The sequence below is a fragment of the Dermacentor andersoni genome, chromosome 4 (genome assembly GCF_023375885.2).
Source record: "Dermacentor andersoni chromosome 4, qqDerAnde1_hic_scaffold, whole genome shotgun sequence".
Classification (NCBI taxonomy): domain Eukaryota; kingdom Metazoa; phylum Arthropoda; class Arachnida; order Ixodida; family Ixodidae; genus Dermacentor; species Dermacentor andersoni.
The window spans coordinates 36,821,616-36,840,286 of record NC_092817.1 but is presented as its reverse complement, the minus strand read 5'-3'; the positions used below and the strand labels follow the sequence as shown (position 1 = coordinate 36,840,286).

At 42.0% G+C, this 18,671-nt stretch overlaps 2 protein-coding genes across 2 annotated transcripts; one reads left to right on the top strand and one right to left on the bottom strand.

Annotated features, from left to right (window-relative positions):
* The first annotated feature begins 117 nt into the window (after nt 1-117).
* LOC126536944 (uncharacterized) lies at nt 118-1,924 on the top strand. Its single transcript, XM_050184015.2, has 4 exons — nt 118-579; nt 1,379-1,446; nt 1,509-1,604; nt 1,727-1,924. Exons 1-4 carry the CDS (start codon nt 471-473, stop codon nt 1,895-1,897), a joined length of 444 nt encoding a protein of 147 aa, XP_050039972.1. The 5' UTR covers nt 118-470; the 3' UTR covers nt 1,898-1,924.
* Nucleotides 1,925-2,450: 526 nt separating this feature from the next.
* Nucleotides 2,451-18,377, bottom strand: Kr-h2 (transmembrane protein 33-containing Krueppel homolog 2). The gene is made up of 8 exons (XM_050184011.3): nt 18,234-18,377; nt 17,878-18,026; nt 17,690-17,784; nt 17,397-17,581; nt 15,594-15,661; nt 15,391-15,524; nt 12,571-12,654; nt 2,451-4,730 (listed from the first exon to the last, which is right to left on the bottom strand). Exons 2-8 carry the CDS (start codon nt 17,938-17,940, stop codon nt 4,598-4,600), a joined length of 762 nt encoding a protein of 253 aa, XP_050039968.1. The 5' UTR covers nt 17,941-18,026; nt 18,234-18,377; the 3' UTR covers nt 2,451-4,597.
* Between the last annotated feature and the right edge of the window lie 294 nt (nt 18,378-18,671).

Genomic DNA, 18,671 nt, shown 5'->3' with positions numbered 1-18,671 from the left:
AGCAAGAATAAAAATTTTATTTTCTTTATTAAGTTTGATGTGTAAAAACTTAGCCAAAATATAATATTTTAACATAAAAATTAACGTTAATTTAGTCTCGGCTGCGTGTTTACATATAAAGCAATTTCGTATTTGTGAGCCGCGTGACCGTCAATCAGCGCGCTTTTTAAAGTGGTCATTGTGTCGTACCGGAAAGCGAATTCAGGATTACGGTAAACGTACGTTTCGGAGGGCTAAAATTTACTAATACGTGTATGAAAAACAAGGACGAGAGTTGCAGTTCTTGCTAGTCGCCTACGCCACTTACATAAAGCAAGGCGAAACGAACACGGTTGCTTATAAACGCCGCATGCTTAGAGCAGATCGAAATAAAGATGAAGTTTATGTGAAAATAGAAAGGACTCAACATCAACATCAACAAGAAAAGGGCGGTAGCTGGGGCCACGAGCAGCGCCGAATCACCGGGCGAGATGAGGTCAATTGTGGCGACGCTAATCCTCGCTGCTGTCGCCCTGAGGACCGCCGGCCAACAACGCGAGGAAGAGCTGCCCTTCGACGACCTCATGGCCACCATCTGCCGTTAGTATGCAACAGCGCGCACATGTGTCCATGTTTGCGCAAGTGCCGCGGGACTCGTGCCTCTCAAGCTTGTATTTTTTTTCCCCCTTCGAAACCTGTTAGAGCGCAACTTTCATCTCCTTGTCGGACAGCAGCTAAATAATTCGATCGATGCACCTACTTTGCAAGTTGGTGTAGCTGTTCAGGTGAAACAAAAATAACTGGCCTGAGCATAATTCGTGCATAACATGGTTAACTCGCTCTGGCCTGAATAGTTAGCAGTACGAAACCAGCTTCAAAGCATAACGAGTTACGAATTGCCAAATGAAGACTTATTTATTGAACAAGTGCACACAGAACAAGCTGCCATATCTGAATCTACAATGCTTCATTTCAGGTGGTTAAGAATTTGTTCAAGTGTAATGTAAGAAATAAAACTCCACAATTTTTGAAGCTTGTATAATGCTAGAGCTGGTACTGTGCCATGAAATGATAGCATGTTTAGTGCCACATTTTAAAACATCGCCATATCTTAACCATTGATTTAAGGGTATTTCTTTCCTATTTGCAGTTACAGTGAACTTATCAAAGAGTACAGTATAGGACACGGTCCAATAGTTAGCCTCATATGTGATGTGCGCTATTGTTAACTGTGTTTTGGGTCTGAAGCCCACCCATGTGCATAGGTGCCCGTCATTCTGATGCATTTAAAACCAGATAAGTGTGCAGTAAGCCTGCAGAAAAACTGTTCTTTGTTAATGTTGTTGCTTTAATTTACAATTTGTTGCAGTGCTGTTTACATCTAATTTTTTCTTTCTAGGTAAATATGAAAATGCCGCCGACAGAAAAGATGCTATCATGTGCGTTGGTGACCGAATGGAAATTGAAGTAAGCTTCTTCAGTCTTCCAGTGAATAAAGAATTGCCTTCATGAAACACTCACATTTGCAGCTGGAAGCCATTGTGACAGAGTGCCTCCAGAGACAGTACAGGTTTGGCAAAATCAGTGATCAGGCTTTTGACATGCTCTGCGACGATGACAGCAGAGTAAGTCAACAAGTTTCGACTAGGGCAAGATGCGTAGCTGTACAATGCCAGAAACTGTAGGCAGGATGCTAGGACTTTTGTCCACGAGAGCCTTTGACTTTTAAGGGTTTCTTTTGTACCAGAAAATGGACCGCGTCTACGACTGCGTCGATGACCAGGCAGACAGCCAAGGAGGCCGTGATTGGACTCTTGACGAGGTCACAAAATACGTCCAGGTAACGATGTTTAATGTGCACTTCTGGTTTCCTGTAGTCCAGCAAGCCCAAGCGTGCTTTTATGTGTGCGTTTTCTAATTATTCTGAAGGAATTCTTTACAAACCTCATCCATAGCAGGCAGCCCAACTTCGTTTTTTCAGGTGGATTACTTGAAGATGCCGTTATTGTTAGGCACAAAATCACATTGTTCGGACAACTGATTAATAAATTTTTATAAAGAATCTTAGTCTCACATTATGGCACATGTTGCAATTATCGAATCGAAGCTTGGAAGTAATGGAGTCATGGCCAATCATCAAAAGTCCAGACTAATGCCAGTTTTGAGATATCCCCAATTCACTTGACAATATACGCTACTGTTTCTTGACTTTTCTTCCAGCATGCATGGGTGGCTTTACATACCCACAAATGCACTTCATGGAAGATCCTGGGGCCATTTTCTCAACACTGCTGCTATTTTCACAATTTCTACTCTGTGTACAGGACTCTATTTATGCACAGCTTCCAAATAATTACATCTGCTCAGTAAATGAAGTTAATCAGTAGAACTTCATGAATTAATTGAGCATTGCAATTTGTTGTGTGTGAGTAATGTCTGCATCTTCAGATAGCTGATTTAAAGACACAAAATTGCTCTCTCAGCCACAGGCAATTTTATTGAAAAACTGCAGGTAGGCAAAAAAAAAGAGCATTAGCCTCATAGCACGGTCACAAGTTACGTCCAGGTAACAATGTTGTCTGTGTGCAACCAATTTGTAACATTTCAGCAGGAAGCTCATAAGAGTTCTTGCATGTATACACCGCAAAAGTTAACAAGGTGTGAAGCTTTATTTACAAGCATTTGTGCCCAAACACAAACATACACTAACTTGCATTTTTGTACTAACTAATTTGTAAAAATTTTGGCTTTACTGTTGCACTGCTTGCACTTCCACTTTTGCTACAAGATTGTATTTTCTTAATCTGCATCTTCTGTTATAACACTACGCATCATTGCCTGCCTAGTTCTTCTGTAAAAGTAGAAAAAGTACTGTCGTATGAGCATTATTCAGACGCTGCATAAACAAGGATTACTTCTGCCATGTGCGAGCAACTAAAAAGAAAAACAGTGCAGATAAGGAGTACTTCTGTTTGGGCAAGCTGGTGCAACCTACTGAAAGCTTAAGCAGCACGAAAATACGATGACAAAGAACACTTACACACACGGCCAGCGCTGTCCTCTGTCGTCTTTTCGCACTGTTTAAACTTGCAGTGCCAATAACCGGTGGCAGTAGGGCAACTTCACAGGATTTATTAATGCTTTAGCACAGAATCTACAAAACAAACAGGACAGGTGCTACCATCCAAAATTCACAAGATTGTTGTTAATGCTATAATTCCGTTAATCCAACATTTTGGGATCATAAAGGTTTTGCATTATTGAAATATGAAATACACAGCAGCCTGGTGCATTTATGATCCATGCTGTTTTCTTTACTTGCTGAAAGGTGGTAAAACCAGTCAGTGCAGCGATTCACTTATACACTGTTGTTTTTTCAAGTTTGGAATAGCCAAGCAAACAATGATGCAAGTGTTTAATTGAACAAGAAAGACTAGAACAATGTGATCTTGCAGTAGAATCAAAGTGCAAACAAAGCAGTAGTAAGTATAACAAATTTTTAAAAACAATTAGAATAAAAATGCCACTCGCTGTACAGGCATTGAATTCTTTATTATTGTGTACGTGCCAACCAGAAAGTGCGTGTCACTGCCTTGCGGCGTTGCAGACGTGTTACAACGAATGGAGCACTCTAGCAGACGATACTGCGAGTTGCAAGCGCATTCAGCACATGCGCCTATCCTTGCATTTCACTACTCTACCCCACCACAAAGCATTGACGCACTGTCTGGTTGCTGCTCATGTGGTATTTATAAAGAATTGAGTGGCTGTACATTGACATGAGGAAAAGCCAAGAACAGCAGTGTAGTGTTCTGTTATAAGGTAGAGAAGAGGAAGAAAGGACAAGCATTTTTTACACGCAGTCTCATGTTTATTGGCAAAAGTGCTCTGGTTAAGTCAACGATCACATCATATTCTAGTCTCTTAAACTGTTCAACACATGGTTCTTGGGTCTTTCAAGATAAGGGCAGTCAGCATTTCTTGCTCTGGTGTTTCATTCACGGATGTTACTTTGGCAGCCTACAATACTTTGCGCATGTGCTCGACTAGCTGCATCCATCCATTAGTCTTGACACACTAGTGCCCTCTACCACCAACACCATTCACCATTCAAAAGGTAGCAGAAGAACGATTCAATGTTTTTCTTTCATGATTTAACTCTCCCTTTATTTTCATCACAAACGCAGCAAGTCATACCGGAATGGCATCTACCGGGATTACGACAGCTAGATCTTGTAACAAACAAAACAGATACAAGAAAAACATTTGACAAACATACTTGAGGCGCCTGTGCTTTCAAACAAAAAACAAACTCAACCCACCATGCACGACCGTAGCTGTATGCATGAGCATGTCCAGGAAGTTGACACTGCTGATTCTTTTATTCTCTCCCTGCAGCTCTGCTGAAGAATACGGCGTGCAGAAAACCAAATAAAGAGACGGTGGGAAGAGGCCCATGAAAGTTGCATGGCCCCCCCATCCCCAGACTGCACACACACAGTTTTCTGCCACTTGCTGCACAGGACACGGCCTCCCTCAATGGACCCCCTCCCCCCCTGCACAACTTTTTGTTTCGTGGTCCAGTGGCGGCTTCAGCCACTGGCAGAGCAGTGCCTTCCTACTGGGGGACCGGAGGTGCCAGCTGGGACAGCACGTTTATTGTCTTGTAGAGCAGGTTCCTCAGGAACATTGGGCAGCCTGGCCTTGACGCGTAGTACTCTGTCACCAGACGTAGCTCATGAAAGACTGTCCTGTGCAGGTGGAAGGGAGCAGATTTTTTGCTGTCCATTAGGAACATGTCATAAAAACAGGAAGCAGGAGCAAGTACCAAGTCACTGAGCCCCCATATATCTCGAACAACATGGGGGCCTATTTTACTAGCTCTAACTCTTTCCATGCTTCATTTTTTCAGAAATGGTGCTGTTCCTTCTTAATCTTATAACTTTTCCATCACTGCTACACCGAAGGGTGTACATAAATCATAAGTGTAAGATGACTAAGTCTACTTTTTTAAAATATAATCTCATTAAAGAAGAGTGGGGCAGCGCCTGCCACTGTGCATCGACCTGAGCACATGTGCATTTTCCATGCTTTGTCCGTGCTTGACATTTGTGCAGCGAGCTTTCACTGCTGCTGTGCAAACTAAAATGTATGCTGGAGCTATCAGCCATAAGATAACCATTTGCATTTCATGTGAAAGCCGCCAAAGGCCCTCATTACGAGGGTTTTACATGGAGGGGGGAAGGCATGGGCATACAGGCATTGGTCACAGATTAGACATTTTACACAAATAAGAAAAGTATAATATAGAGTGAAAACATTGGTAATTTACAAAATAAGTCACAAGCAAAGATTGCAGAGAACACATTAGGACATATTAGGGGAAACATAAGGCCACTGAAAATGAAAAGCAAACAGCAACAGACATCACTGGAAAAATAAACACTAAGGTAAAAAAAGAATGAAAAAGTAAGACTTAACATGCAGCGCAACTTAGTTACCGCATCTGTAGACAGTTTCAGCTTAGAAAAGTGCACCATGGTTTGCACACCAGCGACAACAAATTAAGTAGTAAATGAGTCTAAAATGAAGGTTTCCCGAGGTTGTTGCTCATGACAGACAGCATGACTTTTTCAAAGCAGATACACATTTAATTTAATTTTCACTTATGTGCAGGCTGTGCCCAAGAAACCCAGACTCAAATTTACCACAAAGGTGTGGTCCTTATATGAGAATAGCATAAGGTATATGACAAATTGATAATTCCATCTGTAATCTTCAAAAAGAGCAATCTGCATTACTCAGTCAATAAGCACTAGGATTGCACTTGCATTTTGCAAATCCAAATGTGCAAGAGGAAAACGATGCTTTGAGCTGGATCACAGCAGAGTTGTCATACACAGCAGCCAGATGAAGCAGTGCATCCTATAACTCCTTGTTACAATTCTATGCAATGTGGAGAGAGCCAAGTCATTCAAAGTCTAGGTTTGCAAAGGGTGAAAACCCACAGTAATGCTTGTGCCAAGTTAAATAAGCTGCTGTATTGTCTATTGAGTGATTTCTGTGAAAATGCATGAAACTGCAGCACCCACAGCTGTGTATTGAAGTACAGTCGAACCTCAATATAATGAACATGGATATAACGAAGCAAATAAAGATATTGAGGAGCCATTCCACCTTGTGAAGGTGGTTGACCAGAGAAGCTGCTATGGTGGTACAAATTATGTTGGTACAGAATTTTGTTGGTATGTAACTATACATATAATTGCGTATATGTAATTTACACAAAATACAAAGAAATATCTGGCACATACTACGTCATACATACACACAGCTAACGCCGAAGAGGTTTTACGACGCCACTCTAAAGACAGGTGTTGTCGACACAGCTGCGACGGAGTGCCATTTAGACGCAGTGTCGTTAAACCAAGCCTCGACGCGAGCAACAATACGCATTGACCAGGGTGCAGTCCAAAGGAGTGCAAGAAACAAAAGATGTTTGTTTGTAATTTGCAATTGAGCACACTTCCTAGTTAATTAGGTGAATGAAAGTTGGAAGGACTAGAATTTTATTCTAGCGGACAAACATGGGGCTGTTCATTTCCCTCCCGTAGATGCCCACGTATTGACAGTGGACGGGAATTTGACAATATTTACAACTTCACTGTGAACTACGTGATTATGAAAAGTAAATGAAACTCCACATAATGTTAGAGTCATCTTAGAGACTAATTGTCATATAATTTGCTTCAGGATAGTTTCGGTAAAACAAGAGTTACAGCAATTTTTGGTAACCATACTCTCTCCAAAGATGCCGATGTATTGACAGCAGACTGCAATTCTGTAACATTTACAACTGCACTGTGAACTAAGTAATTATGACAAGCAAATGAAACTCAGCGTAATGATAGAGTCGTCTTAGCGGATAATTTCAGTAAAATTTTTTCCAAGATAACTACATTAGATTGAGAGCAACGGAGCACTCGTGAGAAAGTTGGCTTTGCTGCAATACGTTTTCTGTTCACTGCCATGGTTTTTCCGGAGGGTAGCCATAGACAGCTTCACTGTAAAAAACTGTCTTGCTGCTATTACAGTGTAACAGATCTTATTATGAATATACCTAGCTTATAATGAAATCGGATATAACTTAGGAAGCCATTTTTGTGTCAAATCCAACATTGTTCTAATGAGGTTTCACTATACATCAGCAAATTCATTACTTACACATTGGAAATTTAGTTAATGTACACTGCAAGTAATAGGGTTTTGTTTAAGGTTTTGTCATCAAATGTGGTAATGCATGGACCATGGCAAATTATCTGCAAGCAAAATATAGACAGTTATTGCATTTAACAATTATTTCTAATGGTAAACCACTGCTGCTGCAAGTAAAGATCAGTGTGAAGCCCTGTTAAATCTCACAGCAACTTAACAACATTGTTGTTTACTTTGACGTATGCTCAAACAAGGGACGTCAATAGATTCTCAGATAGGCTTAATTAATCATGCAAGAGACTGGACTCTGTATAAAAGGCTATTAGATGTTATGTTATGTAGAAGGCAATTTAAATAAAGCAATAAGAGTAGCAAGTCTAGCGCAAAGCATGGAGATATGCCCAACTGTATCTTATAAATGTTAAGACTTTACAGGAGCAAAATTATCACAATGTGTCTGATCAAATACAAGAAAGCACAAATGGAGAATGATAAAGAGGGTATTCAGAATTAGTAGGTTTAGCTTTCTACTAACATATGCTGAAGAAGCAAGATAATTGGGTTTAAGAAAAAAAGCATTGACTGGATTTCTGATATCCACATTATCCACCAATCACACGTCAACGTGGTTCCCACTATTCATGTGTGGGTGATATCCATCAAAGTCGAACATAATCTGGCTAGATGTAAAGCTTTCAATATCAGGTTCGCACATTTCTAATATCCATATTATCCACAAATCACACATATCAATGTGGAGGAGGAGGAAAGGAAGAGAGAGAAGGCAGGAATGTTAACTAGAAATGTGTCTGGTTGGCTACCCTACACTGGGGGACGGGAAAGGGAAATAGAAAGATGAGATAGAGAAGTGGGGGGGAAGGAAAGACATGGTGAGTTTGCGCACACGTGCGGAGGGCCTTGCCAAGTCAAAGGCATTCACCCAGGCCAGTCACCCTCAAGAAATGCACACATCAATGTGCCTTCCAATGATCAGGTGTAGGTGATGTCCATCAAAGTCAGACATAAATTGGCTAGATGTATTATAGCCTACCTGAGACCATGCAGAACATTAGAAAACAGATTGTTTGATTCTAAAGCTTTCCATTTTAGGTTCACACAATATATTTTCTAATGTATCAACATACAGGTATGTATTTAGTGCCCCAAATTGTACAATGGAATAACATTGGTAAATTTTGTGGCTGCAGAGATGATGCTATAAGTTAGCAATTGATAATACAACTTATCTAGAAGTTGGCACAGCAAGCTGCACAAGAAGAAGAAAAAAAGCAATACCACTATAGTCGGGTACAATTATAGAAAAAGGCGAAGGCCCCGCCCAGATGACCGAAGCGCGACAGCCACTGTGACTAAAATAGTCCCGCTCAAAAAACCATGCTTCTAAAATGCGTAATTCTCAGTATAAATAAAGACTTGTATTTTGATGACTGGTTTGGTAGAGCTCTCGTGATTTGAATGCTACAGCACATGCAAAATGTCGAGAGAAAAATAACCGTGTGCCTTCTACAACGCTGTGCGTCATCTGCTTTTTAGCTTCATTGAAAGGGGAAGAAATAGAGCAGCTCTGCATGTCTTTTACGCTGGTTTACATGTACAGGGCACATTTACTACTACTCGTTTTCCGAGCTTAAAATGAATCAGTAGCTATTTAACAAGTACCCAAAAAAAATGTGTTAATCGAAACCACTACAAACCTGGTCGAGAAGACGATCAAGGCAGGAAAGGCACATAAAGTGCTTAATTCATTGTTTTAAACAAATACTCTTGGTTTTAAATAGCACAAGATTCATATATTCTTCTGGTTTTGTGTTTTCCCAAACTTATTTTCAAAAATGTGATAGGTTTCCTTTTTTTTTGTTTTTTTCATCGACACAGTACATGAACACGCCTGCCACTGCGTCATAAATTCACTTTGGAACAAAACAAAACGCCACGAAACAAACATGTAGGATATTTGTTTGTAGCAGTGTGTCGCCGCAGGGTCCTGTTTTCTGACGACGCGTACCGTAGCATCAGCGATGCTCACTGCGATCTTTGCTTGCCGGATCACGGCTCAGAATAAACGCATGCGGCATGAATCGTGCATCGTAAGCTCACAATAATATTTCCGGCATGGTAGACCACCACAAACAGTTAAGAATTCACTTCGACGAGGGGCAGACGTACACGACTGACGCGACTCGGCCCAGTTCGAAGCACGGGTGGCCATCTTCTCCATCGGCAGGGTCACCGGCCGTCTGGCTCGTGGCGTCAGTCTAGAGTGCACGCCTTGGAGGAGTAAACGCCCTTTTTTTCTAAAGTTGCATTCAACTACAGTCACCGACTAATTTTTCGGACTCCAAAAATTCGGACATGCTCGATTATTCGGTCTGCTGCGCGGCACCGCCACTCTCCCCATAGACCATAATGTATAACAACTGCCGAAAGTTCGGACACCTTGCAACCTCTAGTCTGATTTTTCGGACACTCCTTGAGCCAATTTGATTGAGAGCACCATGCACCGACTTTGACTGCTGCATGGTTCGGATGGTTCGACTTGCTGAACGACATTTTTGTATTGAACGGAGCCTCCTTGCTGCCCCACGAAGTGGCGCTACTGCAAATCCCCGCTCATCATCATCGTTTCTGCCCGGTTCGATAGAGTGGCTCTACAGCAGTTCCGGTTTCAGCTTAGTAAGCCATGCCAAGACAATCCAGCAGCTGATTTGTTTCTTCGCGCGCGACGCTGGGAGTAGGCCACGTTTTTCGTTTGTGCAACTGGTGTTGGCATGACGGCATGGTGGTGTTTGCTTTGTGTGCTGTGTCGAGGTTGCGGTGATCCAACGTGGCATACGGAAACATCGCGTCAAGTGCCTAATGGTGCAGACAGCGCTGGCGAATGCCGGCAAGCGGGTGCCGGGAGGCCTACGATTTGACGCCTACCGGTGTGCTCCCTACTGACGCCGAATATGTTCTGCCGAGACCTGCGCAGTGGTTGCATTGCGATTCCGGACACCGTCTCATTTGAGTTTCACAACTGCTGACACTGCTGTACTGACATGCGCAGAACTCGACGACGGCGAGATCATTCGTCAGGTTTCTGCTGCACCGCCGGACAATGAGTCGGAAGATGACGTACCATGTGCTACGCTGACTTCGCATGCAGAGCGTGTACAAGCAGTGACTGTGCTTTCAGCCACCTATAGTGACCGTACGACCCTCTCCGAGATTCAGGCTTATCTGATTGCGCATAAACGGAACAGCGTGCAATGGCGCATTCATGATTTCTTCAAGCCTACTGCCGAGCAAGAATAAGTGCGTGGAAATCAAGGATTTTTCTTTCTTAATCTGCTTTTTCGGACACCTGTTTATTCGGACATTTCCGCAGTCCCCATGAGGTCCAAATAAATGGTTGGCGACTATATAGGGACCTATTTACTGCTGAGCAAGTTCCACAGAAACACTAAGAAGCCTGGTTCTGTATGTAAGCATGAACCTACTTTACCACTTGGCCAACTCAGTCCAGCCATCCTTTACACTCAAATGACTTGCACTTTATAAATGCATCTTGAGCTCTTCCACACTCTCCACAACAGTCTGGTGTGTTACTGCCAATGAGCTTTCCAAGTGATGAATTCTATCTCAAACTAACGCTGTTTCAGGCATGTATCTGCACATCTATAGGGTAAATATTACTGCAGAAATGCAAATGCCCCTAACTCAGTCAATACCACACCTATAAAAATCGGTAAATTTGATCGACAGTTTTTGAATGCGTAGCTAAACATTTCTGCTGAAATTCTTCTACTAGCAGCATCATTTGCATTGTCTGAAATGATGACTGAACTTTAACTATCTGCAAGAGTTCACAATTTTTGACAGGTTGGAGAGCCTGGAAAAATAAAACTTCGACTGGGGGTATTGTCGAAACTAGCTTCCAGTGCTCCTAGCACTTCAAGAAAAAGACGCAAAATTTGCGCTTTGGTTGACTCTGCAACTTAATTTTTAAGTGACAGCAGCAGTAAAGACACAGAAGCTCGTCTCGAGTTGTCAACTTCCTGCTCCATCGTATAGGTTGTTTTAATAATATCTCAAACAACTGTAGATGCTCATGAGTGCGTGTCATTTTGATAATTGTGCTAGATTAATATCAAATGCAACTTTATTTTCCTCACTGTGGGTTGTTTTTATCCATCAGCGCTTCGACAGCATATGTACAAGCTATTATGAGCAATCCTTCCTGTCTTGTGGGGTTTTCACTCACAGAAGAGCATGCAGTCGGTAGCAGACTAACCTTCAACCAAAGCTTGACTAGCAGTCTAATCTCAAGCAGAAAACAGCGCTAAACGACAGGATGAAGTGAGGGACACGGACCACAGCAGAGAGAGGGACACAGGCCACTAATGAGTAAGGGCATTTGCACAGGCGGTGTTCAAAATAGTAGGAGATTAGACTGCAGAAGAGTGCACACTTGGGCTGGTTGGTTCATGATTACAAGCAGAAAACAGTGCGGTCTGTGTCCCTCTCTTCATCCTGTCATTTAGCGCTGTTTTCTTCTTGTAATCATGAAGCAACCAGTTCAAATGTGCACTCTTCTGCAATCTAATCTCCTACCATTTTGAACACCGCCTGTTCAAATGCCCTTATTCATTACTGTGCAATATTGTGCAACACTCCACATTACTGTACAGCACTGTATAGACTGAGCAAAGCATGTGGAGGCTCCAGTGACAGTTGAACACACACTATACCACCTTCCTTCCACAGAAAAGATGATTAAAGGCAACAACCAAGTAGGAGGAGGCACCTGCATTTTCCTTTAACTGGCAACTGCTTTGCGAGCCTAAAGAATGCAGTAAAAAACAAACCAGGTGCCTGCTGCAATGAGTAAAAACAAATGCTTCCTGAAGAATAGGAACTTACCTGTTTCCACATTTGCAAAGCAAATCCTTTCCCGCATAGCATGGGCATCACTATGACTTGTATTGATGCCAACAAATATTCATCAGAATTTTTTTTCGTGATCTGATTTACAAAAGTTGGGAACTAGGAACCAGGTGCATATTTTGTATGTTTCAGATTTTTTTCCGATGAATACTTTACTAAAAATAGAGAATTACTACTTTAATTTGTGTTCCTTGAGGTGTTTCTTTGAAGCTTCACCTCAAGGCACCAGTGATCACAATGCAAAACATCAGTGATCAAGCTATAATTTTATGCATCGCAGTATATGTTGCGACTACTATGGTATGTCTTGAATTAAAATTATAGGACATAAAAGCACAGAAAATGAGCACATTTCTAGCAGTAACGAAAGAGTTAAGCCACAATCTAGCATAGGAGTAAATAGTGATTGGCATATGGAACTGTACGTACCTTGTGTAGGGATTGCGACGAGAGGAATAACGAAGGCTCAGAAAGCAGTAGTAAAGAAATGGAGTCAGCAAGCTACTCCGTCCACTGCAAAACCATATAAACCATGTACTTGCACATGCCTCTCAAAGCTACGCCTAAGAAAATGCTCATAGATAAGACCACAATAACACATTCCTGCAAAATGTGACATTAAACCTAAATTGCCACTGGTAGTTCTAAATGTAGCTTTGTAATATGTCCTCATTAAGGATAGATGATGGTCAGCACACCAACTTCTTAAACCTGCAAGTTTTTTTTCTTCTAAATATGACCTTTTTTATTCTAAGCAGGGTTACCTTATGGCAAGGTGAAAAAAAAAAATCCGAAAGATTTATTGATAACCAGTTTTTACATGTGATGTGATCAAAGCAACACTTTAATTAGAAGGCAGTGAAAACTAGTGTAACACAGTCATAGCAGTTCTTGAAAGCACAAATATTATGACGTTTGAACAGAACTTCTTCTTGGGCAAGTTAGCTCTTACGTAAAGCAATAACCCTTGCGTTAACACGGCAAACACAAGAAAGATGATGCTCTGTACGATTCTACAGGCTATTGTGCAAAGCTACTGTAAAAGCTAATGCACAAGTGTTTGTCCCATCAACTTTCTTGTGTCTGCCACGTTAGTGCTATTTTTCTTGCTCTAAATGGTAGTGTTTCAACATTAGCCACTTGACAGGCATGTAACAGCCAGCCCTAAAATTTATCCAAAGGCGCAGAACAAATCCAGCACCTCCTAAATGTACGTTACTTACATTTCATAAACGAAATGGCAAAAAAGTGCATTCGAACTATGGCATATCAAAATTTCCATCCACTGTTCACATGTATTTTTTCTCATCTTTCAATCTGGGTTGGTTTTACCATACTGCATGCAGTCTTCTACCTGCCCATATCTCCTGTAACACAGTGAAACTCTCCATATATATTCTTTCTGTGGAACACGGTCAGGTATGCTTATCTAAGGTATGCCAGAAGCATTGAGGAAAACAATTTTTTTTTTCTAATTTCCCACTGAGAGTATCAAAATACAAGCATTTAGAGGTACAAGCACTGTTTGAAGGCACACTGCTTTTAATAGCTCTCCGTGTAATAAAGGACCAAAGGAGCCAAAGCGTAATGCAGTACTTATATTTTTAGAAATTAACATGTGAATAAAGTCATATAAAAGGAAACAGCAGTTTAAAAGGCACATACTCGTAAAACCTCAGGCACGATAATGCCAGCTCTATTAAAGAACAAGTTACTTATGTGCACCTGCTCTTATTGCCCCATTATTGAAGTTATATACGGCCAATATGTCATAGCAAGACTTTGCTTTTTCTTATTTCCTGGGCACTTTTTTCTCCTCCTAGCTTTAAGTAAATGCGTCCACTGATGGTCCCCCTACATCACACTGAAAATTAGTCATTCTAAACCTATCATATCAATTATCCACACCATACCACACTATACACACAGTACACCTGCTGTGGTGGCTTACTGGACTTGGCATTGTGCTGCTGAGTACAAGGTAGTACGTTTGATACCCAGCCATGGCAACAACATTCCGATGAGGGCAGAATGTAAAAAGGCTCGTGTACTGTGCATTGGGTGAACGGTGCTTAGTGATTGAAACGAGATACTCAGACCAATTAAAAAAGTTGGGAACTCTGACCTTATTTTCTCTTATAATAATCAACCTATTATAGTGAAATTAACGAGAACAATGAATAGTTTATCAGTGTAAACAAATTTTGTGTTTCTCTTTAGTGTCCATTTGATGAACTCCAGATGGTCAAACTTAATCCTGAAACCTCCTGTGCAGTGTGTCTCAGGACGGCAAACACATCAATTTTCAATTTTCACGTATGGTACCTGCCGTAAGCAAGTAATCGCAGCTTGACAGCAAATTTTGCTCGGGGATGGTACTGCTGCAACAGTGTTTATTACTATAAGTGGCAGGACCCGCACTGAGCAGTTTCAACATAAGGCAAGCATGAGGAAGGCGATGCTTAGGCTCTCTCCGTCATTACACTGTATATGAAACATTTGGCAAGGCAGTCCAATAAGCCTAAAGATGCTTTTAAAGAGAAAAAATGCTTGTATTCTCACAAGCATTTGACGTTGCGTACAAATTCACTACTCTTCGTGTAGTGATGAATTCTCCAGTAAACGCACTACACATTAGCATGAAATGTAAATGTTAAGAGCAAATTCTGGGTTTTAATGCCCAAAAGCTACACATAGATTCCATAATAACGCATGGAACCTGACTAAGCATGCTGTATCATGAAATCATGCTATATCAACTTGCCGAAACCTACAACCATCATGTGGTCTACAAGATACACGGCACACAAGTGCCTTAAAAATGCATCTGCAATGGCCAGGAATTCATACTGCAGCCCTGTGCTCAGCAGCTGGACACCGTATCCACCATAAATGATAGAGATGAGTTAGACAATATATAGGAAGTATCTTAAGAGCCAAAACTTCAGCTTTCTTACTTTAAGATAAGCTTGCCCATGTTCAGACTTTATGCTTGTACATAATATTTCTTACAAGTCAGATACAACAGCATTTTAAAGAAGTACTAGCATATTATTTCGAAGTTGCAGGAACTCTACTCCACACTTCTCACATGTAAAAAGTATGATACCTAGCAAGTACGAAGTTGACACTTGCCAGTATTCTTTATTTTTTTTTCAGGGCTTCATTCATACCTTTACTTAGCACAAAAAGAAAGTAAAAGCTCATGTCAATACTCTTTTAATGCAATACAGAAGCCTTAATACGTACGACAGAACGCTGAACGCTGTCAGTGGCATGAGAAAGATTTCGGTGAATGCCACAAGTCGAAGGATGTTTCTGCCTTGGTGGTCCAGGAGGTTCACCAACCAGGTGCCAAGAAGACCGGAACGGCCACCAAACTTCTGCATGACGGAAAACACCGAACATTGGCAATGTCTGCATATGTGGTAGCTCCAATTAGAAGTACTTACGTCCAGCAAGGTCAGTGAAAAGCTCGCGGAGTGGAGGAGAGAGAAGAGAAACACAGGCAGCAGCACCACTGCACAGTTAAGTCAAGGTTCCAAAACAGCGTAGCAAATTTAGAAATGCGTAGCACGCACCATGGGTAAGAGCGACACAGCTGTGCAATTGAAATGCTGGGAACGCAGCCAACTGGGAAGGGATATTATGTACAGGTCATAAACGTGGACATGCAGTTATTCCAGACAATAACTTTCTTTTCAAAAGGCTCCTCACCAGGCCCCACTGCAAACTCTGGTTAAACACTGGAAGCTGTAGGGCACTGCCTAGGGTGTGCCTTACCACAAAAATTTTTCATACTGGCTCATTATTAGAGAAGATTGAAGAAATTGAAATGTTGTGTTGCCTTGCTGCCAGGAGGCAAGCTTCCCTGCCCACATGTACTTTTTCCGCCTACCACTAGTGTTCACAATTAGCCGCGGCTGCTTAGTGGCTGTGGTATTGAGCTGCTAAGCATGAGGTCGCGGGATCAGATCCTGGCCCCGGTGGCTGCATTTCGATGGGAGCAAGATGCGAAAACTTAGATTTAGGTGCACATTAAAGAACCCCAGGAGGTCCAAATTTCCGGAGTCCCCCCATTACAGCATGCCTCATAATAAGAAAGCGGTTTTGGCACACAAAACCCCATAATTAAAAAACAAAAATTAGTATTCACAAGTGCCTTTTCTTCTGTGCCTTCTACTATACTGAAGCTGAGGGACTGTGTCATGTGTATGGCGCAAGACCCGCCTCCTTTATTTCTTGTCCTCCTCTTTTTATATGCGGTGCACTACCAGTGGCAGTATATTGTGCGTTCTGTATTGGACAATTTACCGAGGTCCCGTGCAACAATTGGCGACATCCCAGGCAGTGTGTTTTACATAGAGGCATTTGTGCATGTGATCTTGACTTTCTGGCTGGAAGAGCAGCTCCCCTGAGAGGAAAAGTGCACAGGATACTGTTAGAAATTTCAGCTGTTTTCATGCTATGCAGCCACACGATACTTCAAGGACATGATTGCCACTGCGTGATCCAAGTGCTGCACTTGCCTGTTTGCACTGCCCGAAATTAGTGAGGTGTCCTCGAACACACTTTATCTCCAAGCTATAACTAATACAGTTTTAATTCACATTGTAACATATCTTTCAGACTACAGTAGATAACTGAGCATGTTTAGATGCAAAAACTTGATGGTGATGATTCGCATGACTGACGCAGAACTTTAGTTTCCATATTTGCCCATTATGACATGGAAAGCAACACCAATGGTCACTGTTTCTAGTTAAGAATCTCACTTGCACATCTGGTTTCCAGAAAGAAAAAATAAAGCAAGTGGCTGATAATTGGTGCCTGGCTAGAACAATTATAAGGAAAACATGGAGGAAAGCAACAAGTATTTTGTTAATTTGACAATGGTGCAACTAATTAAGATATAATAGCTTGGGTGGTGCCACATTATGAACTCTGGGCTTACTAAAACTCCACTATGACTATCAGTTTCTTATATCCAATCTGTCTATTAAACTCTCCACAGACATTAAGAAGCCTTAGAAGTAGTTTGCCCAAGCATACCCAAAGCTATGCTTGTATTCTTTTGTACTCCTTTTGGATTCCATTGTATACATTTCTGTGTTCTTTTGTATGCCTGGCAGTTTGTATCCCCTAACTTTGCGTGCACAAACTACCTACGGTTATTTTTTTCAGCGGTAAAGACGACAGAGCTGTGTATTTTGAAAACTTTTCTTTTGAAGCAAAATGAACCTTTCGAAGGATACATGTCATGGGCTGGGCAAACAAGAAGATGAGTGAGTAGAAAAGGTAGTGGCAGCTGTCCTCAATCAGCAGCTGGCTCAAGAACATTCTAGAGAGCTGAATGCTCGGCATCCGCTGGTGTAACCGCAGCGCACTTGTGGCAGCGCTGCTTATCAAAGCCCGCTGGTAGCAGGTGTATGGGTTGGCACTAGAACGAGGAAAATAAAAGTAAGGAATGTCGTCAATCGAAACGCCGCTAAGCCGAACTCTGTGTGAAAAGTAGGGCATGGGAAAAGCACCGTTGGCGCATACTTACTCGAGCAGTGGAATGATGTACAAGAGCGTGAACACCACGGAACACATACGCGTGAACCACAGCAAGCTTTCGATCTTGTGGATGGACATGTGGTTCTGGAAGGAAATCGGCAGACGCGGGATCGCTCGCACAAGAAAGTAACGACATGTGTGAGTAACGGAGCAGTTGATAGCAAAGTTGATACTCACAATGACTTCTGATAAACCGCGTGGTGTTGCGGACGTCGACCTTTCCGTGTTTTCGTCACCCATTTTGCCGCAGGTAAGTAGGTCTGGCGAATAGACGCTGGTCCTAAATATTCGATTTCCAGAAGAATCCTGTTGCTGTTCAGTGTGCTCTGCAATGAAAAGGCGCGTTGCAAAAACTGCGTGCACTTAACTTTGCACTTAAGTTCAGTCAAAATGTGGGGTAGGAAAGGAAAATAACAATCACGTTTATGTTATCAACACAGTTTAGGCTGCACGCGACTGGGAATAAAGCTCGGCGTCGACGCTAAGTAATGCTACAACTGAGGTAGTGAGTGTAACAGCAGCGAAGCACATACCGAGAATGAAACTCAGCCTCTGAAAATCCGGTGGCTCAGAAACTGCGACACATATCTGCGCTGGAAAGGAGTTTGCTCTACCGCAAATGTGCTGCTATTCACAACCAGTACCCACAGCTGAAAATTCGATTCAATGTAGCCAGACTGCGCACGCGTCATCGACTAGTTTTCGCGGATTCTTCTAAGCGACAGGAACGCAGCATGGGCTGTGTGGCTAAGGTCCCTTACGTTTTGCAATGCCAGGAAGCCAGGCTCTACAACGTCGAGGCTGTAGTCGTCCTTTTCTTATTGCGCATAGCGTTCTGATGCTTGTGATGCCAGTCTGGAGCCCTTGACTTTTCTCTGCCGAAAGCTTCCAACGTTAAAGGGCAGCCCTTCTCGAAGCATGTACAGTATGACAAGTTCCATAACATCGTTTTCACTGTAGTGCGTAAACTT